This window comes from Oryctolagus cuniculus, chromosome 10, assembly GCF_051225735.1.
Source record: "Oryctolagus cuniculus isolate XC-2025 breed Fujian yellow rabbit chromosome 10, ASM5122573v1, whole genome shotgun sequence".
Lineage (NCBI taxonomy): Eukaryota > Metazoa > Chordata > Mammalia > Lagomorpha > Leporidae > Oryctolagus > Oryctolagus cuniculus.
Window position 1 is genome coordinate 53,511,348 of NC_142876.1, and position 26,168 is coordinate 53,537,515.

Genomic DNA, 26,168 nt, shown 5'->3' on the forward strand with positions numbered 1-26,168 from the left:
AACTCCACAACAACAAAATAAACAACCCAGTAAAGAAATGGGCAAAGGACTTAAACAGACATTTTTCAAGAGGAAATCCAAATGGCCAACAGGCACATCAAAAAATGTTCAGGATCACTGGCCATCAGGCAAATGCATATCAAAACCACATGAGGTTTTGCCTCATCCCAATTAGAATGACTTTCATACAGAAATCAACAAACAGATGCTAGCAAGGATGTCGGAAAAAAAGGTACCCTAATCCACTGTTGGTGGGAATGTAAACTGGGAATTCCCCTTATGGAAGAAAGTATGGAGATACCTCAGTAATCTGAATATAGACCTACCATATAACCCAGCTATCCCACTCCCAGGAATTTACCCAAGGAAAATGAAATTAGTAAATAAAAGAGTTATCTGCACACCCATGTTTATTGAAGTTCAATTCATAATAGCTAAGACATGGAATCAACCTAAATGCCCATCAACTAAAGACTGGATAAAGAAATTATGGGATATGTATCCTATAGAATACTGCACAGTAGTAGAAAATAAAATGAAATCTGATCACCTGCAACAAAATGGATGAATCTGAGATACCCAGGAGATAAAAAATAAGTCATAAGAAATTTAAGCCATAGAAGAATATTTATTGACATGGGAAAATGTTAACAATATACTTCTATATGAAATATGTAAGATACAAAACGGTATATACAGTTTAATACCATTTTTATGGAAAGAAAAATAGTCATATATACAAAATCATGCATAAGAAAAAAATAAAATGTACATACCAAATGTTAAGAATGGTTATCTCTATGGGAGAACTAGAGGTGATTATGCAATTTTTGCAATAAATCTCACCAGCCCTCTAAACAGTATGTGTTTCACGCTGTTCTGTCTTAGGATTTGTTCGATATAATTCTCTTCAGATAGGCTCTGTTTCATGATAAATACCTCAAAAGCATACATTGGATGCAGCAACTGCTATTCCCACTTACAAAGTAGACATGACTTGTTCTTATATGCTGGCATATGGAAAATATTTTAACGAATATAAAATATGCCACAGCATAGATCTGGTTATAGAAAGTATTTGGAAAATTGGAAAATCCTCTATTCAAGAGAAATTTTAAATAGAGGGAGAAAAATACTATCATTAATTAGGTTTTCCTTAATTGTAGAATGTGAAATAACCCAGAGTTCAGAAGTAGAGAAACTGGAACCTCTCCCTCCTACAGCTAACTGACTTTGGGCAAACAGACTTTTTATTATTATTCAGCAAAATAGGGTTAACAACTCTGTAGCAAAAGGCAAAATTAAGCTTTTTCTAAAAATACGGGAAAATAAGATCATGGATATAAGGATGCCTTATTTTCTGTAAAGACCTAAATAAGGGGTGGGTGGTTGACAGAGCAGTTAAAATGCCACTTGAGATGCCCACATCCCCTATGAAAGTGTCTGGGTTTCAGTCCTGGCTCCACCTCTGATCTTAACTTCCTGGGAGGCAGCAAGTGATGACTGGACTAGCTGGATTCCTGCCACCTGGCTGCGAGACCTGGACAGAGCTCCAGGCTCCCGACTTTGGATCAGCCCAGCACCAGCCCAGCCTCAGACATAGCGGGCATTTGGGGAAAGAACCAGCAGACAGAAAACCTTTGTGTCTCTTTGCCTTTCAACTCAATTAAAAGGAAACAAAACAAAACAAAAAGACCTAAATAAATGTTAGATAAAAAAAGAAAAATTCAAATTCAGTGTTGCAGAAAAATTAACTCATTTATTTTCAAAGTGTTAGTTTTTTCCTTTTAAAAGTCTGGCATGCCAAAATCGTGAAGTTATTTTATTATTACTGGGCTCTAATTCCTTTAATTATTCTAAGAATTAATATATAGTATATATTAAACATTTCATGGTATCCGAGGTAAATGTTCCAAATAGGTCCTTCTCTGATCCTTGATCATTCACATCATTAAATATACTTACAGCAAAAATAATTTAGATTTTATGACTCAGAACCCACCCTAGTGTAAAGCTATCTGATAGACTTTTATTAAAAATATCAAGTAAAGATGTTAGATCTTTTAAAGGTAAAACACTGAAGAGAAAACAAAAATCTCTGTCCAGTTCTCTGATGCATCCCATGTTTCAGGACAACCCCAAGCTGCCTCCTAATTTCTATGATCAAGTAAGAACTCTTTTAAAAAATTTTTATGTATTTGAAAGGCATAGTTACAGAAAGGGGGAGAGAGAGGGAGGGGGGGAGGTTAGACCAGGCTGAAAGCAACAGCTCAGAACTCCACCTGGGTCTCCCACGTGGGTCAGGGGCCCAAGCACTTGGGCCATCTTCTGCTTTCCTAGGCACATTAGCAGGGAGCTGGATCAGAAGCAGAGTGGCCAGGAAACGAACCCACATTTATATGGGATGCTAGGCACCGCAGGCGGTATCTTAACCTGCTGCGCCATGACACCAGCCTTTAAGTAAGAACTTAAGAACAATTGGTTCCAAACATGTTTGAAAAGGAACTGTTTAGGACTTACTGTTTTATCTCAAAGATAAATTATCTGAATGCCTAGAGGTAACTTCAGAGGAAAGAAACTGGAAGCATCGATAAAAAAAGGAAGATTTGACAGGAGTGGAAAAAGAGGGAATGTCTTTGTTCTTCCAATCAAAAGTTTTGTTCCTTCTCTCTGCAAAATCACAGAACTGAGAAAGCTATCTGGAGCTCAGATGGGAAGTGTGCATCAACTATCCTACCCATTCTTGCCCTATACCAGCAACATTCTGCCACTTCTATCCCATTCCATTAATGTTTCATTAACCCATCGCCTCCCTTCTAGCATGGTTCTAATTCCTTGATGAAGTTCACAAGAAGGGTACTACTTCCAAGTTGGTAAAAGAAACTGTATATTAACATCAACATGTTTCAAGGGTGGAAGGAACCTACTGACACTCCATATTCTACGGCTTCACATTACAAGAATTAACTCCAAAAAAACGCAGAGACTAGGAAATCACTTTTTGAAACTTCACAATCACAAGTTTGTGACATAAATTGAGGCATAACATTTATGCTAACAAATATGTTAGATGGATGATCACCTCAGCACATAATCGTAGATGGATACACCTAAATTTTCACTTAATCTATTATTCAATGATGAACACTATGAAAGGTGACATACTGATGTACCGAAATCACAAGAAGAAACTCTCCAAGATCAGTCTTCCATGAGCTCCTGTTCCAGTAAGCCATAAAGAGCAGTACAAGGCAACATTCATTTAACAGTACAAGAATCTCTATGACAAGAAATCAGGTATTCATTAACCTCTAGAGATCTCTCTCCCCCACCTAACAAAGGCACTTGACACACACCAAAAAAGACAGTAATCCAAATACTGCCCTGGGCAACTGTTGCCTTCTAAAATTAGACGAAGTGGTCAATAAGGTCAAATCAGTTCTCTCAAGCAAGCCTGAAACACACATGATTTTATCATAAGTTGTCTATTTTTGGCAGATGGTATAACCAACGGAGAAAGATAATGCTGGTGTCCACGGTGAATTGGCTGACTTGAGCACAGTCAAGGATACTCGCGTACAACATACTCCTTGATGACTATGGAATGTGTATATAATTGTAGGCAAATTAACCTTTCATATGGTTTCAGGTATTAATGCTCATTCCTCTTCTTGTTTTTCATTTTTTTGTTCTTTCCCAAAGCCTTAGATGATTCTTCCTGAAAAAAAAAAAAAAACACAATTCAATTTAGTATCTCTCAATTTATATGAATATGAAAACTTAAATCATAGACTGTATATAATAATGAGGGTATAATCACTCTCATCTTTATCATCTTTGTCTTACGGGGCACTTTCACTTATATTTTCAAGACAGTGAAAGATCATCAAGGAAAATACCTAACACATTTATATTTCAATAATTTCCCTATTATCTATTTCCATTTTCTCAAAGCAGTAATGTTTAAAATATATATGAACCAAGGAGGGCACTGTGGCATAGGTTAAGCTCTCACTTGTGACCCCTGCATCTCATACCCTAGTGCCTACTTTGAGTCCCAGCTACTTTGCACTTCCAGTCCAGCTTTCTGCCACTGGGCTTAAGAGGCAGTGGAAGATGACCCAAGTAGTTGGGTTCCTGCTACCAACATGCTGGCTTATGGCTCTGGCCTGACCTAACCCTGGCTATTGTTTGCTGACATCTAGGGAGTAAACTAGCTGATGGAACATGTCTGTCTATCTCATTCTGCCTTTCAAATATACTTAAAATACAAAACAAAATGAACTCAGAGAATAAAGGGAGAAGTATCTAAATGCATGCCTGGGGAAGGGGTACGCTTTGACACCAATAGGAAATTTTATAGATCTTTAAAGAACTTCTAATGTGACATTAATTGCCATCTCTCTAGGCCGCAATTTTAGGAGGCAGAAGTCAGTTTGTCTTCAAAGGTCTTTCTAATGTAAATTTTAAATCTATGACATCAAAGTTTGAAGAGATGAAATGATCTGTCCAAGGCCACATAACTATCCAGTCACACTGTTCTGACTAGAGCCTATTTCCAGCTTCCTAGTCCAGACCACTCATGTTCTACTTCACTCTTAATTTTCTATCATTTCTATTTCACAGGCAATGAGGATAAACTCTCCAGACATAGTATCAACAGTCACTTACTGGTGAACTGGTATAGTTCTTCTCCACTAGTATGTTTCTGGCACAGTTGTTGATATGTTTAAAGCGATCCGGTCCTAGCAGAATCCCTCCATACCAGCGGGATACTACCACCAGGACATTCCTCACATTTAAAATCTGTGATTTTCAGAAGCACAGTTAGATACATAGGCATATATAAATATGAGTTTTAAAGTAGAATGAAATAGCCCATAGCACATAAAATTTCCTAGTGACTTTAATGGCAGAACCATGAGTATGCACTGGGTGAGGTTATTAACAATTTAAGGGATGAGATGTTAGAGGGAATTTGGAACACCAACACTGGGTTCCACAATGTCCTCAAATTCTACACTTTGGGGCAACCAGGGAGTGAAAGGGAGCTCATGCAGGTAGGGTTCCAGTTCTTGATAACTCCAACCAAAACAGTTCAGTTTCGGCAGCCTTCTCCCACTGGGTGCAATAATGGCAGCAACATCCTGCTTGCTTCTGAGCAAACTGGTGGAGAACAGAGGCTGCGTGAGCAGTCACTGCTGTTACCTGTCGGAAGGTCTTCATCAATTTGACATTTGGCAAAGGCTGCCCTTCCAGTGAGGCCCACCAGTCTACAGGCCTAACCCTCATCCAGGGATCCCATTCAAGGGACAGGCCTCATCAGAAAACAAACCTCCACAGACATTAGCAGAAGAAACTATAGTAACTACCTTAGGAAAAAAATAATCCATTCTTAAAATTAATGGACAATCAATGATCACCAGACAGATGAAGAAAATCCAGCAGCATGAAAGAGAAAGGACAAGATAAACTAAAATGGACCAGGAAAAATTTAAGGGTGAGAACATCTGAAAAAGGAAACTCTAATTAATAAACTTGGAGAAATTTTAGAAGATATTGCAACCATACATCCAGGATGGGATACTATGAGAAAGGGAAAACCGAGAAAAAGAGTGCTTAAAAATGAAATACCTGGCTGCGAAAAAAAATTATAAATTCAACAGAAATTTGGAAGACAGCCAAGAAAATGTCTCAGAACATAAAGACAATGAGATGGACAACTTAATAATCATTCTGAAGCTACCCAGCAGTTGTAATATCCAACTAACAGGATTTCCGCAAAGATACAACCGAAAAAAGAGGTGGAGGAAATTGTCAAAGAAACAAAGAAGAAATATTCCCAAAGTTGAAGGCAATCTTTTACCATCTACATCATAAAAACATAGAACTTGATATTAACCACTTGCTTTCCACCCAAATCCAGTAGCTAAGATTTCCCTCCACCTAATGCTAAAAAAAAAAAAAAACCCACTAATTAAACCACATATTTTATGTTACATAGTTCCACTGATTAACTCATTGCTAAATGGAGCTCTGTTTCATTGAGAAATTTTATGGCTCACATAGAATAGGAGTCACAGAGTTTAACTCACACTTACCTCCATGAGGTGAAGAAGACGCCCACCTGCAGCAGTCTCCCCATCATCCTCGGAGTCCTGCAGAAAGGTCTGCTTATCCTCACAATATATTCTGGAAATACATTTAATAGCATTACACTTTAGGATTCCAAAATCTTAAGTCACTCCTCAACACTTGTTATAATCAATCTGGTTACTTCTAAACTCAATTTATTTGTTTTTAAAAAAAAAAAAATCTATCTTGAACCACATATGAGATACATTTTCACGGATGGTTTACTGCCTTTTCCATATTTGGCAAAGCTAGTGATCACAGGGGTCTCCTTTGTAACAGTAATGCTGCTATTATGGGAAGGTGACTTACACATCCGAACTTCCTTTACTCCATTTAACCTTGAAGCTAGCAGTTACAGAGAACAGTCACTGAAAAGCACATATACTAAGAAAAATGGAGACCAATACAAGCTAATATTTTTTATTTTCATCTTATTCCAGCCATCAAGTATTTCTCATTACGAGAATTAAAAGATTTCTTTTCCTCTTTAAAATTTCCTCCTAGAGGGTTATCAAAATTAGAAACAAATCATGGTATTTTCTACCCAAAAAGTTAGCATTTGGAATAATGAATGCAATGTAATAAAATAAGCTTCAGAAATAAGTGCTGGACATTTTTTAAAAACCACCACTTTAAGCCGGCGCCGCAGCTCACAAGACTAATCCTCTGCCTTGCGGCACCGGCACACCAGGTTCTAGTCCCGGTTGCCCCTCTTCCAGGCCAGCTCTCTGTTGTGGCCCGGGAGTGCAGTGGAGGATGGCCCAAGTGCTTGGGCCCTGCACCCCATGGGAGACCAGGATAAGTACCTGGCTCCTGCCTTCAGATCAGTGCGGTGTGCCGGCCGCAGCGGCCACTGGAAGGTGAACCAACGGCAAAAGGAAGACCTTTCTCTCTGTCTCTCTCACTGTCCACTCTGCCTATCCAAAAAAAAAAAAAAAAAGCCACTTTAGATTTGCCATCCAGTGGGTTTCACAATCCCCTACAATGATAGCATGTGGCAATGCACAAACATGATAAAGCCCTCCTCCCAGTGTATGTAAATGTAAAAGCCTTTAAAGCTCATCTACACATCAAGTCAGTTATACTATTTTATATATAAATTCATCCTTCAATACATCCACCTGTTCAATAAACATTAACTGACCACCTACTATTAGCAGGTCTATTATTTAGAGTTGACCTCACCTATGGAAAAGTAAGTACTATCAAACAAAATTTTGTATGACAAATTTAGGGCTAAAAGCATTCGGGGGTTGGTTTATATTAGGTTTGTAACCGTAATCTAAAAACCATAATTTATGAACAAATGCAGAAAATTTGACAATATAAACCAGTAATGTTAAAAAGAAAAGTCCCTGCTGTTCCACTTCCAATCCAACTCTGTTACTGTGCCTAGGAAAGCAGCAGAGGAATACCACTGCTTGGGCCCCTGCTACCCTCATGGAAGACCTGGAACAAGCTCCTGGTTCCTGGCTTTGGCCTGTCCCCAGTGCTGGCTGTTGTGCCCATCTGGGGAGTGAACCAGCAGGTAGAAGATCTCTCTAACTCCTTCAAATAAATAAATAAATCTTAAAAAAAAAAAAAAAATAGATGAACCCATGGAAAGTTTCACTAACGCTGTCCCCACATGCCAGAAAGATAATGATTGATGCAGCACCCAATAGCTGTGTGCACCCGTGCCTGAGGGGCAACCCAAAACTCCAAAGCGGGAATATAGCCCTATACCAGGAAGTACCCTCAAAAGGGTCCTACATGTTCAAAATACACATCCCAGTGTCCATGCACCAAATAAAGTCATTTCTTTTGTTCACAGTGGGGTCCCTCAAGGCTCCATTCTGTGTCCTTTTGCAGTCTTATCTGACAGACAATTTTGACAAGTAAAGCATCAACTACATCAGGGAGGGCCAGGGAGAGGAACTGCCATTTGCAGTCATGTTGACAACATACATGGGAAGAGACAGCTGATCACTTACTAAAATGAAATGAGAGGAAAATTAAAACTCTCATAATAACTTTATATAAAAGCCCAAAAATCTAAACCTGAAACTGGATAACTGACACATCAAACTATTTTTGGTGGTAACATCATATACAAAATTGTTGAAGGTGCAGCCACACAGCGCCATAGAAGTGAAATAAAGAGATAAATTAAACCAGATTTTCAGATTCTGCTCTGCTCTATCACTTAACAACCACGGGATTTTGAAAAAGTTAACTTTTTACAGTGACAGGATTGCAAATAAAATTAGAATTAACTTACAAAAGGGCTGGTACTCACTATGCCTGAGGAATCAATGAATGAATGGTAACTATTTTCACAATCCATGACAGTAAAGTCTAACCCCTCATCTTCATCCTGAGGCCCTAACTCCTTAAGAACACATTAAATATCTGTCCAGTAATATTATATTAAGGAAGGAATTATACAACAGTTTTCTTTAACATATTGGCACTCAAAGAGATATGAACTTAATAATATTAAAAACTCACGCATCCAAAGTGATGATAGGGTTTGAGTTTCACATAGCCCGGATTTTATAAATAAAAGTAATCTCAACCATGAATTAAATTTGTGCCAAATTCTGTGTCTGTGTTCTGATTTTAGGCCTAAATTATGTTCTCTTTAAGTCTTACCACTGGGCCGGCGCCGCGGCTCACTTGGCTAATCCTCCACCTGCGGCACCAGCACCCCGGGTTCTAGTCCCAGTTGGGGTGCCAGATTCTGTCCCAGTTGCTCCTCTTCCAGTCCATCTCTGCTGTGGCCCAGGAAGGCAGTGGAGGATGGCCCAAGTGCTTGGGCCCTGCACCCGCATGGAAGACCAGGAGGAAGCACCTGGCTCCTGGCTTCGGATCGGCACAGCACACCGGCCGTAGTGGCCATTTGGGGGCTGAACCAATGGAAAAGGAAGACCTTTCTCTCTGTCTCTCACTGTCTAATTCTGCCTGTCAAAAAAAAAAAAAAAAAGTCTTATCACTGTCCATGTTTTTTTTTAAAAAAAAAAAAACACCTTTCACTGCTTCACTTACAAATCAGCAGAGACTTCTATAAAAACTAAAAGGCAGGGGCTGATGTTGTGGCATAGTGGGTAAAGTTTCTGCCTGTGCTGCCAGCATCCCCTATGGGTACCAGTTCCTATCCCAGGTGCTCTACTTCTGATACAGCTTCCCTGCTAATGGCCTGGAAAATCAGTGGAAGATGACCCAAGTACTTGTGCCCCCGCCACCCACGTGGGAGACATGGAAGAAGCTCTCTTGGCTTTGGCCAAACCCTGGCTATTGTAGCCATCTGGGAGAGTGAACCAGTGGATGGAAGATCTTGCTCTGTCTCTCCCTCTGTTACTCCTTCAAATAAATAAATCATTAAAAAGGCACATAGTAAAAGAAGTATGCTCAATTCACTACTGATGGCAGCATAAACTGGTCCAAAACATACCTTCAGAAAAAATTTGACAATACACTGAAAGTTCCAAACATCACACTTCTTAATAATTCTACTTGTAAGAATTTTTTTTCCTTTTAATTATATCCTCATTTCAAAAAAAAAAAATCTGAAGTAACCAGAACCTATCATAAAAAAATTAAGCTAGTAAATTTACAAAGACGTTCATTGGACCATTCTTTATAATAGTGAAAAATCAAAACAGAAACGGTCAAATAAACTGTGGTATGAGCCTCAACTGTTGCACATCCATTGAAACAGTGTTTATCAAGTAGTTATAACAACATGGGGAAATGTTCAGCAGTCAAGACACCACAGCTTCAGATCAAGTGCCTGGGCTCCAGTCCCAGCTTTGCTCTTGATTCCAGTTTCCTGCTAATGTGCACCCTGGAAGGCAGCAGATGGTGACTCAAAGTAGTTGGGTCCCTGCTACCCACATGGGAGACCTGGATGGAGTTTGCAGATCCAGGCTTCAGCCCGACCCAGTCCTGGCTATTGCAGGTATTTGGGGAGTGAACCATAGGACAAGAGATCTGTAAATGACTCTCTGTTTCTGTCTCTTTCAAGTAAATTTTTAAAAAATGGAACAAAGGTAAAGCATCATTAAAAATTCCATAGAAAAGCCAGAAACGTTACCAAAATGTTATCAGATATAATGGCAAAGAGGCCCGATTTTTCAATTCTTCTAGTTTTTTGTTTTTTTTTTTTTTTTTTGGTCTTTTCTACACTTTCCAAGTATTCTTCATGTCTATTACTATTGCAGCAAGAAAAAATATAATAGTTTTTTATAAGTTATTTTTAAAAATCATGTATCATCTTTTCCCCCCTCCCATTTTTCACAAATTGCATTTTCCAAAAATTGTGATAATCACTCACCTGTAGGCATAGATGTTGTGAGTGGCACTAGATATTTTCTTATTTTCATACAATTTGGAAAGAACCATTTTCACCTTAAAAACAGCAGTAATACAAATAAACTAATATATGTTTTGCATTTGCACTGTAAATAAAATGCTAGAAAGATATATCAAAGCATATTAATATGAACACTGCATTAAAGAGTCATTTAAAGAGTCCATTAGATTGAAAAAAACAATTCTATAGCTTTTTCATTTTACAGATAGAAGCTAGTACAGTCAATTGTTACAAAAATGACAGACCTGGCATGCCTGCACATTAATTATCAATATGTGGGTACTAACTATGTCAGAGATACTTGAAAATTTCTCTTCCTCATAGATAATTTTAATGCAAATATAATAATGTCTAAATATTCTGAAATTTGCCAAACATACATATCCATGTGACAGGTATACAACAATGGTAGGGCATGTTCTACATTCCAGAAAACCAAAACTTTTCTCTGGGAGTCAAGTGAAGTTCAGAGAGGAATCCTAAACTCGTGAGGCAAATCTTATAAGAGTTCTGCACCAAAACGAGAGAAGGGCACAGGAAGGCATTCCACTCAGAGGAAACAGCAAGTGCAGAGACTGAAGTGATCAGATTTGGCAAATAAAAAGAGGATGCACTGGGCCAGCAGTGAGGCACAGCAGGTTAAGTAAGATGATGCCTGTGATGCCAGCATCCCATATGGGTACTGGTTCAAGTCCCGGCCTCTCCACTTCTGATCCAGCTCCCTGCTAATGCACCTGGGAAAGCAGGGAAGATGCCCAAGTGCTCAGGCCCCTGCCACCCATATGGGTGACTCTGATGGAGTTCCCTCTTGGCTTCTGCCTGGACCAGCCCCAACTGATATGGCCATCTGGGGAGTGAACCAGTAGATAGAAGACCTCTCTCTCTCTCTAACTCTGCCTTTCAAATAAGTAAATCTTTAAAAATAAAGGATACTCACTTAAATTTGAATCTTCAGATTTTTTAGTGTTAGATCCCATGTAATAATGTTTACCTGAAATTCAAATATAACTAGGTATCCTGTATTTTATCTGGTAATTCCAAAAGGAAGATACAAAGAAAGGTTCAGGAAGTTTGATGCAGCTATGACTTAAAATATGAATGAGAAGATACATGTGTCAGGAATGATAAGCAAGAGTTACATCACAAATTTTTTTTTTGACAGGCAGAGTTAGACAGTGAGAAAGAGAGAGACAGATAGAAAGGTCTTCCTTCCGTTGGTTCACCCCCAAAATGGCCGCCATGGCCAGTGCTGCGCCTATCCAAAGCCAGGAGCCAGGTGCTTCCTCCTGGTCTCCCATGCGGGTGCAGGGCCCAAGCACTTGGGCCATCCTCCACTGCATTCCCGGCCACAGCAGAGAGTTGGACTGGAAGAGGAGCAACTGGGACAGAATCCGGCACCCCAACTGGGACTAGAACCCGGGGTGCTGGTGCCGCAGGTGGAGGATTAGCCAAGTGAGTTGTGACGCCAGCCACAAATGATCTTATACAAGGAGCTTAAATTTTCCTTTGCAGATGATGCAAATCAGAAAAGACTGTGTGTGTGAGGTAGAATGGAGGATAGAAGAGTGACACGTGGCCAGATTTTTCAGAAGGTTAAATGTAACGGGCAAGGAGTATAGACTAAGCATCAGAGACAGGAACAACAGCTGAAGTCAGGAAGATCAAACTGAATTAGAAATTGTGTCATCTTATGTCTACAGATCTTTAACCTTTCATGTCTCAGATTCCTGATTATAAAAGTAAGAAGCCAGGGACCTCTAAGATTTCTTTCAGCTTTCACATACTATGATCCTGTAAGACTAAGTGACTACCATCAGAAACAGAAAAGAGAATTCAGGTTGAACAGGTTCATAAAGAATGAAGGTCTAGGGGCTGATGATGTGATACAGTAGGTTAAGCCACAGCCTGCAGCAATATGGTTGCCGGTTCAAATCCCCACTGTTCCACTTCCAATCCAGCTCCCTCCTAATGTGCCTAGAGAGGCAGAGGAAGATGGCCTAAGTCCTTGGGTCCTGGCCTCGACCATCGGAGACCCAAAAGAAGCCTGTTCCATTCCCTACCATTGCTGCTATTTAGGGAGTGAACCTGCGAATGGAAGCGCGAGCGCTCTGTCTCTCTCTCTCTCTCTCTTTCAAGTAAGTAAAATAAATCTTAAAAAAAAAAAAAAAAAAAAGAATGTCTAAGGAGGATCTAGATAAGATAATGAGCAAGGGCTAAGGACAAAATACAAATCCTGAAAGACTAGAAGGTTGCACCAAAAGTCAACAAAAGAACTTCCTCTTCCAGAGACTAAAGAGAGTGAAACAGCCTGGTACAAAGAACTGAATCCCTAAAAGCACGGCTTTAAAAGATCTCAGAGTAGAGTTAGCTACAGAGACAAAAGGAAAGAGATTAATGCTTAAAAACTGTGATAAATAATAAGACCCTTTAAAAAAAACCATTTTCAGAGTACTGAAATTGCCTTAAACATCAATAAAGTTTATGCCCAGGTAGATTATTAGAGACAAAGAAGAAAAGGACTCTGAGAATGGCAAAGAGCTAGGAATATAGTCTTTAAAGAAGAAAAGAAAAGGTCTCCCAGTTACCTCCTTGAAGCGGGAATAAGTACCTTATTATTCCCACTCAGGTAAGTCAGGATCTAAGAAGACTGGACACAGCCAGTCTGTCCACTGTCCCCCTCAATGAGCAACAATGGAATGGACTTAGATTCACAGAATTTCCACTCAGTAAGACAAAGAATTCTTTCTAAGTAGCTCTAGTAAACAGAATTTTCTACATACACAGTGGATTTCTCCATGTCAAGATTTACTAGAGGGTTAAACTCTAACTTAAATTTAGAAACAATTTTGAAAGCACTGACTAACCGAAACAAATTTTCCACAATTCACAGTAATTTGAGAGTGTGAAAATAAGCAAATAACTTTTGTCTTACATGAGAAGAGTGAAAATAAGGACAATACTGCAAAGTCACTTAAAAAATTATTCTGTCCAAACAACATCTAAGTCAACTAGACACAGTAACTTTACCTGTTCGGGGCAAACCACCGGAGCCAAGTGTGCCTGAAAAGTACTTCTTCGGTCTGTAATGGGAACGCCATGATCAATTGGAGGTATTTCTTCTACTTCTAAAAATTTAAAGAAATTTTTTTTTAATTCTCACATCCAAATATTGAAAAATTGGTATTGGGCTGGGGAGGACTGAGAAAGAAATGTAAATCAATCAAATAAACTAAAATATATATTAATAGTTGTGGATCAAAAATAAGTATACAAGTTTCCAAATATATCTTACACAAGATAAAAATACTTACAAATGATTTCTACCTGCCAAGTTCTCCCAGTGAAATGGTAGACTGGGATTAAAATCCTGGACTGTTGCCAACAGTACAAACTGATACAGTATTTAACACAATGTCTAATACTTAAGAGTGTCAGGGGACTCTACACCAAAGATTGACAGCTGCTAATTTACCACAATTTATATCACCACTACCGTTGACAGAACTCTAAGTTAGAAAACCTATGACTTTATGTCATATAGCTATAATACCACTTTCTGTTAACAAAACTCTTCCTACTTCTTATGATGGAAATAAATACAGCAGTAATAAATATATCCAATTGACACTCCATAAAGAGTCTCAGGATTTCCAGTTATTCTGCTTCTTAAACAACTTCAATAATCACTCATTTACCCTTAACTCTATTGGAGAAACTTAGATATCCTGGCTGCCACTACCTGTCTCACTTAGGATAAAGAGCTACTCAAGACAAGAAGCCAGGTTTATGTAGGATAATTCACTTTCCCTCTGATATAGCCCTCTTCTCAAATTAATTATGACCACTGTCCTAGTATATTAATAAGTCAAATACAGTATTAAGGTCAATATGAGAACCAATCTATTGAAGCTATTTATTATGACCTGTGATTTTTACCCCTTTTCTTTCAACAGTGGAGTCCAGCTCCCAAAATAAATCTTATATGAAATCCACAAATAGATAAATTATTACAATGGGAGCTACTTAGGTTGGAGCACAAGCAAGAGCCTTGGATCCTCTGCCCAACTTTATTTTCTTTTTATCCTTTCTACTACTCCTGGGACACCATTTGGAAACATTAAAACTGAGAATTCGGGCAGGTGCTGCATGTGGTGAGTAAAGCTTTGTCTGCATCACCAGCATCCCATATGGGCACCGGTTTGAGTCCCAGCTGTTCCACTTAAAATCCATATAATCCAGCTCCCCGCTAACACACCTGGGAATGCAGCAAAAGATGTCCCAGGTGCTTGGGCCCCTGCACCCATGTGGCAGACCCAGAAGAAGCTCCTGGCTTGTGGCTTCAGATCTGCCCATCTCTGGGCTCTGTGGCCAGTTGGGGAATGAATAAGCAGATGGGAGATCTCACTTGCTCGCTCGCTCGCTCACTCGCTCGCTCTCTTTCCAACTCTGCCTTTCAACTAAATCTTAAAAAAAAAAAAAAAACTTTCGGAATACTGCTTAAAATATACTTTGAAAGGGAATAGGAGATTCCTCACTTTCAAGTAGAATGAATGTTCCCTCTAGGTCTATCGTGGTTTTCTAAGATTTTCAGGAAACTGGTAACATTCAAAAATTTTTAAAAACTAAAATGAAACATAGAAACATGGAACTGATCTTATATCATCAACCTATTTAGAAATTGAGTTCTACTTGATGATGACTTATTTTTTTTAAAGATTTACTTATTCATTCATTTGAAAGTCAAAGTTATACATACAGAGAAGGAGAGGCAGAGAGAGAGAGAGGTCTTCCCTCCGGTGGTTCACTCCCCAGTTAGCTGCAATGGCCAGAGCAGCACCAATCCAAAGCCAGGAGCCAGAAGCTTCTCCTGGGTCTCCCATGTGGGTGCAGGGACCTAAGGCCATCCTCCACTGCTTTCCCAGGCTACAGCAGAGAGCTGGATTGGAAGTGGAACAGCCAGGACCAGAACCGACGCCCATATGGGATGCCGGCAATGCAGGCAGCCACCTTATCCAATACGCCACAGTGCCCGCCCCTGATGATGACTTTTGTTTAGCAAAAATTAAATGCTAAAAGTAGCTTTACTAGCTTAAATTTCACTGGCTACACTTCCAGTTGTACCTTTATATTTGTAAGCATAGACTAAAATTTAACCCTAAGGTATCAGGATACAGCTAAGAACTTCAAAACATAAATACAAAAACAGGAAGTGAATTGGAAACATTAACAGCTTTTCTTAGTTTTAATTCCATAACTGAATCAAAAATACAGAATAGCAGGTCAGGGGATGGGAGGAGGTCGTAGATTTGAGTTTTCCTTCACCAGTTGGCAAATACCAAAAGGACCAACAAGCATGAGAAAAGTGAAACTCAATTATTTGCAACTTAACATCTAATATGCAACTCTGGAGAGTTTATTAAACTTCTATACTATCCCAAAGAGCAGTACACAACACTACCACTGGACAGTCCTCAAAAGAAACTAGTTAGTAACATTGTACCTCTTGGCTTTTCTCTGACACGAACATCCACTGCTTTAGCTGAATTTTCTGGCTGAGGTGGTACGATGGGATCATCTTCACATTCAACAACCACCTCTTCAGTCTTCTTCTTTACTTCAGGGCCTATGTAGATATGAGAATTACGACTGATCCACGAAGCAAGTAAAGAACTACACTTTAAAACTAACATTAGGTCTCCAAGTACCATTCTTCAACAGAAGGAACCAAGGCTCCTGGAAGTGGTGGATCTCAGGGTTGAAGCAAAGAAGATACAAGATAAGCCTAGAACCTCATATGGTTCCAGAGAGTAGGAAAATCTCAAAACAATGTGGGGACTTAGAACAATACCACAGGAGCCAACCTGAAGGCGCTCCTAAAAGCCAAACTGGCATGACATGAGCAACAAAACAATGTTAGTGCGGAATTTTAACACGTGCAATAATACATAAGTCCATACTGATAAACATAAATGAACACATCAACAAATGAATGAGAATGAGAGACAACACTTCCTCACAATGGAATTTTGATGAATAAATGAAGAAAATGGAGAACTACCAATAAGCAAATGCCACAGAAACACATACTGCTGGCAAGATCCACTGATGGATACCAAATTAGTGGGTGAAAGCTTAAGGAGCAAAAGGGTATTAGCATAGCCTCAAGTGTCTCTCCCAAGTCACAAAAGGAAAGACTGCAACACTAATGGTTAATTTTATGTGTCAACTTGACGAGGCCACAATACTCAGACACTTAAGTAAACACTATTCTAGATGTTTCTATGAAAGTTTTTTTTATATATATAATGAACATTTAAATCAGATGATGCTATGTAAAGAAGACTGCTCATCATAATGTGGATGGGCATCATCCAAGAAGCTGAAGGCTTAAAAGGAAAAAGGCTTCCCCAGAAGGAATTCTTCCAGCAGACAAACTGTGGACTTGCACTGTAACATCAACTCTTCCCTGGTCTCCCACCTGCTGCTCCCACCCTGCAGATTTTGGACTTGCCAGCTTTTTTTTCTTCCTCTCTCTCTCTCACTCAGATACACACACACACACACATACATTTTGTTTCTCTGGAAATCCCTCACGGGTACAGTAACTTCACAGTAAGGACATCTGGCAGACACTACCTTAACCAAGGATCAAGATTAAACATCACCAATAAAAGGCATAGTGATATCCTGAACTCCTTGATACGATGTACTGTATCAGTGTACTTAGTATCATTTTTATGGTATTCTTGCCAAAACTGGCTGATTTCACTCATATCATGAGAAAACACTGGACAAACTCCACCTGAAGGATATTTATGAAAGAACTGGTCAGGATTCTTCCAAAGGTTATAGAAGTCAAGTAAAGACTGGGGAACTCATTAAAGAAAAATGACAACTAAATACAACATGGAATCCTTTAACACCAAAAAGGGTATTAGTGAAAATTGGTGAAATTTGAGTAAGGTTTTAGTTAATATTGCACCAATGTTAATTTCCTACTCCTGATAATTAGACAATGGGTTATATGAGATATTAATAGGGAATGAGATTGAAAGATGTAAGAGCTCTTTCTACTACTTTTGCAACTTTTTTCTCTAAAATTGGTTCAGAAGTTTTAAAAACTATCAATAGTTGTACATAATTATTTCAAAATTTAAAGTTTCTATGCTAGGAAAAACAATATAAAGAATAAGTTTATGCTGAAGACTAACAGTAAAATCAAAGTAAATTACTTGTCAAGGACGTACGCTGGAGAAGACAATTCTCATGATATATCCTGATCACTAGCTCTTACTCTTATTAGTTCTTCAGAATATTAATCCTTCCATTTTAACATGAAGTCTGCAAAAAAAAATTTTAAAGAAAAAATCCAAACAAAATTTCTAAATTCAAAATTATGAATTATACAACAAATCAATAACTCTAAAATTTGAAGAGTAGCTGAACTATATTATAGATATAGGTGGGAAAGGAAAACGATTATTTTTAAGATCAACTTTTAAGATTTCCTAAGAGTTGAACAATCTCAAACTTTTTGAAGTCCTAAGTTTTTACTGATATACATTCCATATCTATAATTGTTCCAATTCTAGAAAGGCAAATTGGCAAAATTTGACTTGGTTTTAAGAATTTTAAGATCACCTTTGTCATGGATGCCCTGAAATGCTGCTAACAGATCTGTGTGAACACAGATCACACAAAGTTCAGGAAAATACCTCAATTGTTACATACAGTATCTTCATGCCATTTATTTCTCTGATTTTAATAGAAGCAGTAAAGACATTTCCTTGTATAGAAAATGGTAAAATGCTCTGAAAAAAGTAGACCGATCAATTTTACTTGTATACTGACTTTGTTAAAGGAGGCCTAAATAATTGGTTCCCCATATACCATTTTCTAAACAATTAGTAAGTAAACTGCCAGGTCCCCTTTTAATCCCTTTCTCTACAAATTGAAAACAATTCTACCCGTGGCAAGAATAAAACTATTTGGAAATAATACCAGGTTAAATTGCGTAATTTTTTAAGAGGACTTTGTAATGACTAGAATAAGACTAGCAAAGTGAAGTAGCAGGAAATTTCCATGAAGTCATATACTTAACAAGCACGGTAACAACATTCAAACATTCTGAAATTATGTACTAAAACACCAAAATTTGTATCCTTAAAAGGATAATTAAAGCATCTGAATTAAATAAGTAAAAAATCAATTTTCAAAGTTAAATTCAATATTCTAACATTGATCATTGTGTACTCCAAAGTCCATTTTCTGTAAAAATCTAGGCTCAGTTGAAGCTAATATCTAATTTATATAGTTCAATTTCTCATGAAAAATTACAATATTTCTATAATCTTAACAGTCAAATAGAACAGATTTTGGACCCAAATTGTTCATCATAAAATTATAAAATTCATTGTTATATGAGTGCAATATGAAAGGAAAAAGGCTAAACTTTAGGGACAGAAATAGCTGTATCAGTAAATTAACTTTACAGAGAAATTTTTTTTTATCAGAGACAAACTTTACTTAGAATACAGATTTTTATATACAATTTCACCTAGAGTATCTACATGGAAATGTAATCACTATAAGTTAAAAGAGCAATGAATCTTTTTCAGTCTTACCTGGTTCTGTCATCTGAGATTTTTCTATTAGAACATCTCTTATTTTCTCCACCCACAAGTAAAGAATACTTTCACCAATATTCTGTCTAAATGAAATTCAAGGAAAAAATTATTTCAAAAAATTCCCTTCTCAATTTCAAGAACACAGAGACATATTCACATCACAGGCATTATGTGCAATCTCATGATAACATTTTATAAAGATTTTATAAAAATGAGATTTACCAACATTTGTGTCTGAATATCTAAAGAGATTTTTATATCCACATTAAAAATCCCAACTGGCTTAAAATTAACACAGCACACTTAAGAAGAGTTGTAACCAAAGAGGGGGAAAAAATTAATGACCCTGACCTGGATGAGCTTGACAGATGTAAATGTTATTGACTTTCTATCACTGGGCACAATGCCAGTATGCCAGTCCAATCACTGCATCTTTTCTAAACTTTCTGAACAATTTTAAACCATTTATTTGGCGTACATTTTTTGCATACTTCTTTCAACAAAGGAAGCAACAAATACAAGAAACTCAATTTACAAGACTTAAATATAAGCAATTCAATAATTTTATAGTCATTCCCTGCTTTTGACAAAACATTATTTACTAAACGAATTTTGGTTCCAAATAGTGTTTTTGGCTGTCTCAGATAATTAAATTCATCAAAGGATCATTGAGAATGAAGAATGTGTCACTGGTTCTAACTTCATGTCCATAACTTATATTACAGATGGCAACACCAATCGAATAAAATCTAAACATTTACTCTTTAGGGCAAGGGTGGGGAAAGTTTTTTTCTGCCAAGGGCCACTTGAATATTTAGAATATCACTTGGGACTATACAATTTTCAACTAAAAAGTTAGGTCTGTGGGTGGGACATTCCCCACCTCTGCTTTAGGGCATGACACCAATTGTAGAGAAGTTTTGGCATGTGTTTAAATAAATCACCTAGCTATTTCATAACAAAACCTTACCCCCTCCTCTAAAAGTTCCCCTTGAAACCATTATTTTTATCACCATGCATCAGCACCCACCAAAGGAAACTTTCAAAACACACGGAAGAAAACACTGTTTTCAAATAATTCTGAACCCTAAAATCCTCTTATTTCTTCCATAACTCCTAGCAAACACTCTATCTTTGCAACCTTTCATTTTAGAGACAGAAAAAATCAACTGGAGAGGCTTTAAAATTTGAGAATGTTAGTGAATTTCTTTGAAACAATTCCTATTCCTTTCCTCTTTACAAAAGCCCTAAGTACAGTATATACATCAACACATTTAATCCTCATAATTGTCCAATGAATTATCATTCCCCTATTCTACAAATGAGAGGGGGAAAAAAAAAAAAAACAGACCAATTGACTTGTCCAAGACAGTCTTACAAGCGGTAAGAAGCTCAAAGCGGAAATATGAACCCAGAGCTGAGGTTCAAAGCTGAAATCAACTACATTTTTCTCTCTTCCCAAATAGCTAACACTTTAGGCAAGTAAGCCTCAATTTCCTCATCTATAAAGTAAATCTAACATTTTGCCTCTAAGTCTACAATCCTGCTTTTGACAAATTAACACTGCCAAAGCAAGTTCTCAAAATTTGAAAACACAAATTTACAAGAATGTTTCTTTTCCAGTGGACCTACCTCAGCTCATTTCAGAAATGTTAAAGGGCCTCTCCTATGGGTCATGCACGTCTACCTGCAGCCCCGAAGGCACACAGTGAGTGAGATAATGGGGTCCCTTGTCTCAGCACTTGTCATCACTATCCTAACAAATCTCTGGCTTTGTATGCAATTTTCCCCATCTCCTCTTCTTATTTGAATTCTTCACATCATTCTTCCCCCTAACTTGAACACTGACTACATTCTGTAAAAAATGCTCAGTTACTCCTTATAACCATCCTTCAAGAAAGGAAAATCACCCCTCTGGGAATATACATCCACATTTGTTTTTGGAGTCACACCTTAGAAGAATTAGTACAACTAGCATATTATTTCTCCATGGGAATAAAAGAAGAAATGAAATCTCTATTCCATATTTCCTCTCTCCTGGCCATGGCTTCCTGCCATGCATTTTGCTGGGCATCATCCAGCACTGAATAACAGTCACTGAAACGCAGTGCAAGGAAGTCACCGTGGGTATAACAGGTTTCCTGAGCAAAGTGGCAATCATTCTTTCCCTGGACCTCAAAAGTCTATCACTCAAAGTGGTGACTCATCCATTTTCTGATCTTTGTTTCTGGTGTGCCTGACTGCCTTAATAAAGCCTTCCACCACATTCCTCCTAAGCTACCTACTGACTGCTCTTCCTACAGGGTCCCTTTATTCAAATTCTTCATGGCCTTTCTACCCACTCCTCCTCAAGCCCTCTCTTCTCTCTTGAGAGGCACAAGGCTGGGGAGAGAGATCTCCCATCCATTGTACTCCCCTGTTGCTCACTATGGTTGGGGCTGGGTCAGGCAAAAACCAAGAGCCAGGAACCCAATCCAGGTCTCTCACGTGGATGGCAGGGACTCAAGTAGTTGAGCCATCACCACTGCCTCTGAGGGTCTGCATTAACAGGGAGCTAGAGGCCAGAGCCAGAGCCAGGTAAAACCCAGGCACTCTGATATGGTTTGTGGGTATCTTAAAAGCTGGGCTAAATGCTCATCCTAAATCTTAATTTTAAAATCTCCAACTCCTAACAGAATGCCAGCAAGCAATATATTCTCAATAAATATTTACTGGAAAAACTGTTAGTTTTCTGACTTATTTCCCTATCTCAGTGGTTACTAGTCATAGTTCAGCTTCTTATCTAGACAAAAATCAAACCGAGAATTCAAAATAATGGTAAATATATAAACCTCAATAGTGTTATAATATTTGTAATCATACTAAAACTATAAACATTAAGACCTACATTAGTACATCTACAACATGTTTTAATTTTTGAAGGCTAATTTTCATTTGCTGCCCCCTGCTGGAATTATATTAAAAATATGATTATAAGTTGTCACACACAACTTTTGAGAATGTGTAATTCTATTTAAGTCACATGTGTGGAAAAATATCACTGGACTAGGGTTATTCAAGCACTTTTAATAAATAATATGACCCATATCTCATATTTTGAACAAGTTGCTTTTTAATTTCTGACCCTTCCCAAAATCCCAAATAACTCAACTGAATTAGTTATGGAGAAGAAACAAGCTATGTCCTGTGGGAAGGTAGTAAACAGAGGATTTTTTTGATTGGAAACAGGTAGGTGGGGAGGTATTTCAGAAGCTATCACATCATGCATGAGTAGAAGAAAAATCTGCCTAATGAATATGATTAACATGATGGAAATCAAGCGTGGTCACGCTTTCAAGAAAAAAGGAAGCAGTCAGTATCACCATATTAGAGGTCAAGATAAGAGCTAGAAAATGATCATCAGATGTATAGTGACAGTTCCACTGAGCAACAGTGAACAGCACACTTCTGTTATTCTATTCTAAGGAACAGGATAAGCTGCCAAACAAGAGTAAACAACAGATTACAGGAAGAGGTTTCTTTGGAGCTCAAAAGCGGGACAAGTGGGAAAGGTTAGGGACAGATACCAAAAACATTTAGTGGAGGAAATAAATAATAGTTGAATGCTAAGGAAGACAGAATCACTTAATGGGGACCCAAGGAGAACCATACTTCCCCTAAGTAGGAACAAGAACAGACTTCACAATGACTTACCATTTCCTAATTAAATATTTTGGGAGGAAAAGAAACCTGGCCAGGATTCCAGGGACACAAAGGGGAAACTCTCACTGTACCAAATGGGGTGGCCACCTAGAACATATAATACAACCTTTACTAATGCCTAAATTAGAAAAAAATTAAAAGTATTCTAAAATATTAGGTTTTACTAAATATTATCTCATTAAAATAAGCCCAAACCAGTCATATCTTCTCTGAACTGCATTAGCTCCAGTTCTGACTGCTGTCCCACATATATTTTTGCTACCTTCCCTTCAGTTCTTCAAATGGAAATAACATCTTCTCAAAAATCTTACCATGGTGCCCCACTACTTACATAACCCTTCTGTGCTTCCCACTGTTCTTAAGATAAAGATAACAATTCTTAACAGGGTAACGTGTCTGGCCTGGCAGTTAAGATGCCCACATCCCATGTCCGAGTGTGGTAGGTTCAAAAGCCCTCTCTGGCTCCTGATTCCAGTTTCCCGCCAACGCAGACCCTGGGAGACAGTGATAATGGCTCAAGCAATTGGGCTTCTGTCACCGACATGGGAAATCTGGATTGTATTCCTGGCTCCCGGTTTCCACCCAAGCCAGGGACTACTGCAGGCATTTGGGCAATCTGGGAAAGAAACCAGTAGATGGAAGCTCCCTCTGTCTCACTGCCTCTCAAATAAATTTTAAAAAGTAAAAAAAAAAATCCTTCACCCAGCATGCAAAGCTCCCCAGGACATCTCGTGCCTACATCACCAGGTCATCCTCCCACCTGATGTGTTCTGAAAGGTGCTAAGCTCCCTGACGCAGAGCCTCTGCACACCCTGGCCGCTCAGTGCAGCTGTCCTCACCTGCTCGCCTCGGATCTTAAGTCAAACAAGTCATCCCGGCCCTCCCAGACCAGGGCATGTCTTGTCTCTGATGAAATTAGCACTGCAGAGCAGTTACAGGACTTATCACAGCTGCAGTCTTATATTCATTTTTATGAAGTCAAAAGGAGCATCTCTCCCCACACTAAATTCTAGATGTCAGGAAAAAAAGGACCATTTCTGTTTTTGCTGACCATGTGTATACAGGATCCACTGCAACGTCTGCCTTCTGTTGAATGAAAATGAATGAAACAAGAAAGGAATGAGATACAGTGTGTCATTAGACTCTCATTCTTGGGAGTAGTATGTGAAATTGCCATTCAAACTACTTAGGAGTTTAAGAAATATTTATGCATAGCATTCTCCCATTTCAATTTCATTCCACATAGCTTTTCAGAGTGTCAAAAGGATACTATCTCTGGATTTACTTTCACAAGCTGGCTAACTGTTCTTATAGCTACTGATTCTAAATATTACGATATTTCTGGATCCAAATCATTTAATTAACCTTTCAGGATCTCTGCAAGTGAATTTATTTTTTGTTAACAGCAATGCAGCTTAACAAAAAGAGAAGGTTCTAACATACCACAGTTTCAACAAAAGCACACAATATTGTCACTAACAGAACTTTTTCACTTGGCACTTACATATATATTTCCTCAAGGCTGTTCGATAAGTCTGCACGTTCTTGCCCTTTAAGCCAAGGAGCACTGAGGTTAAATAAAACACAATAAAAAAGATTATTTGAAGACTGCAATTATATATCAAACAGACACCACTGATTAAGTCACAATTTTTTTAAGTTTTTTATTTGAAAGGCAGAATTAGAGAGAGAGAAAAAACCAATCTTCTATCCGCTGGTTCATTCCTCCAATGGCCACAATGGCTGGGTCTGGGCCAGGCCAAAGGCAAGAGCTTCATCCAGGTCTCCCACATTTCATCTGCTGCTGCTTTACCAGGCGCACTAGCAGGGTGGTGGATTGGAAGCAGAGCAGCTGATAACGGAACTGGTGCTCATATCAGAGGCCAACATCACAGGCAGCAGCTTAACTCACTGCATCACAATGCCAGCCCCACAAATTGATTTTATTTAACACTGAAAAAGTATGTTTTCATTAAAATGTTACCTGTCATTTGCATAAATCTATAGAGTTCCAAAACACTTTTGTTAGCATTAACTCATTTATTCTTTCCCCCCAAAAATGATAAAACCAACACCAATATTATTCAATTTTAATGGTTTAAAAACTGGGAATGGGTTTATTGAGTATCATAAACCAAATTTATATAAATGGCAGAACAGGTTCCAGATTCTAAATTTTCAGATTCACAATATTTACCAGAATACCAGGAATTCCTAGTTTTTTCTAACTGGTGCTTCAGAAACACTTAACAAATAAGCTAGTTGTCACAGGATTATAAAAAACAAAAATCATTTCTTGAAAAGGACATTTACATTTAGAAGCATTCTGTATCTATCATTTGCAATACATAAAAACTTACAATTATAGAAATTATTATTAATAAGCTTTACTGCTTTAGTTGTGAAATACTCACATACAAACATAATTCCACTAGTCCATAAAAACTATTTTTATGTAATTCTGTTCCCAGGGGTTTATGCACACTATTAGGTCATAGGGATAAGGTAGATCAAAGGTGACTTGTATGGACAGGTCATGACTCATAAAGATTAAGCCTGGGCTGCCAAGAAGATGATTCTTCAGGCACAAGGGGGAAGAGGGTAGGAAGAAACTCCAGAAGCACCATGATAACTGCTGGAAAGCAGGTGGTCTTAGGCAGAGGTACATCGAGGAACTGTGAGCAGACAGCTAGGACAAACTCTCTGGGCCTGGGTTTCTAGATTACTACGTTCAATACAGGGGAAGGTTTCCTTCCCAAGTCCAAAGACCATTCTATAGCTATTTCACCCTATGAACCCAGAGATTCTCTCTTATCCCAATGGCACATTTCAATGTGTTTTTATATAATATTTTATTTAAATACTTCATCCCAAATTGAGAGGTGTTTTCTATATACACTTCAACATCAGAGGTATTTTATATAAACACAATGTGCAATACGGAGAACAATCTTTAAAAATATAAATCTTTTGTACAAATATAAGTATAGAAATATAGCTTACTTCAGTTGGTAAATAGGTGGAGCTGTACCTGGGTATTCATTTGGTAGCATCACCTAAAATGAAGTTTAAAAACAAATCAATTTAAACTTAATCATGGTACAAACATAACTGTATTTATAAGATTAGTCACTGGATAAATGACTCACTCACCAAACCAAAAAACAAACCACAGTTTTTGTTCTGCCTCAGGAGGGGATCCCCTCCTACCTGTGCTTATATGCTAAACTTCTTGTTTCCCATGTTGCCAATTTCTATAGGAGCTCTTTATTTACAGAGAAAATATAAAAGCATCCAAAGAACAAATTAGAGAACACAAAGGAAAATCTAATCCGAAATAAGGACATTCT

At 38.1% G+C, this 26,168-nt stretch overlaps 1 protein-coding gene across 12 annotated transcripts in view; it reads right to left on the reverse strand.

Annotated features, from left to right (window-relative positions):
* Nucleotides 1-608: 608 nt before the first annotated feature.
* IMPACT (impact RWD domain protein) overlaps nt 609-26,168 on the reverse strand; it is a 35,900-nt gene continuing 10,340 nt past the window's right edge. For 8 of the 12 annotated variants that reach the window (XM_089304882.1, XM_089304885.1, XM_089304889.1 and 5 more), the window contains 9 exon segments: nt 25,822-25,874; nt 24,323-24,385; nt 19,114-19,199; nt 15,990-16,112; nt 13,517-13,614; nt 10,451-10,524; nt 6,102-6,192; nt 4,672-4,806; nt 609-3,718 (listed from right to left, as the gene is read on the reverse strand). In XM_089304882.1, coding sequence (XP_089161008.1) covers nt 3,653-3,718; nt 4,672-4,806; nt 6,102-6,192; nt 10,451-10,524; nt 13,517-13,614; nt 15,990-16,112; nt 19,114-19,199; nt 24,323-24,385; nt 25,822-25,874 — 789 coding nt within the window. In that variant the 3' untranslated portion in view covers nt 609-3,652. 12 annotated transcript variants of the gene reach the window in all.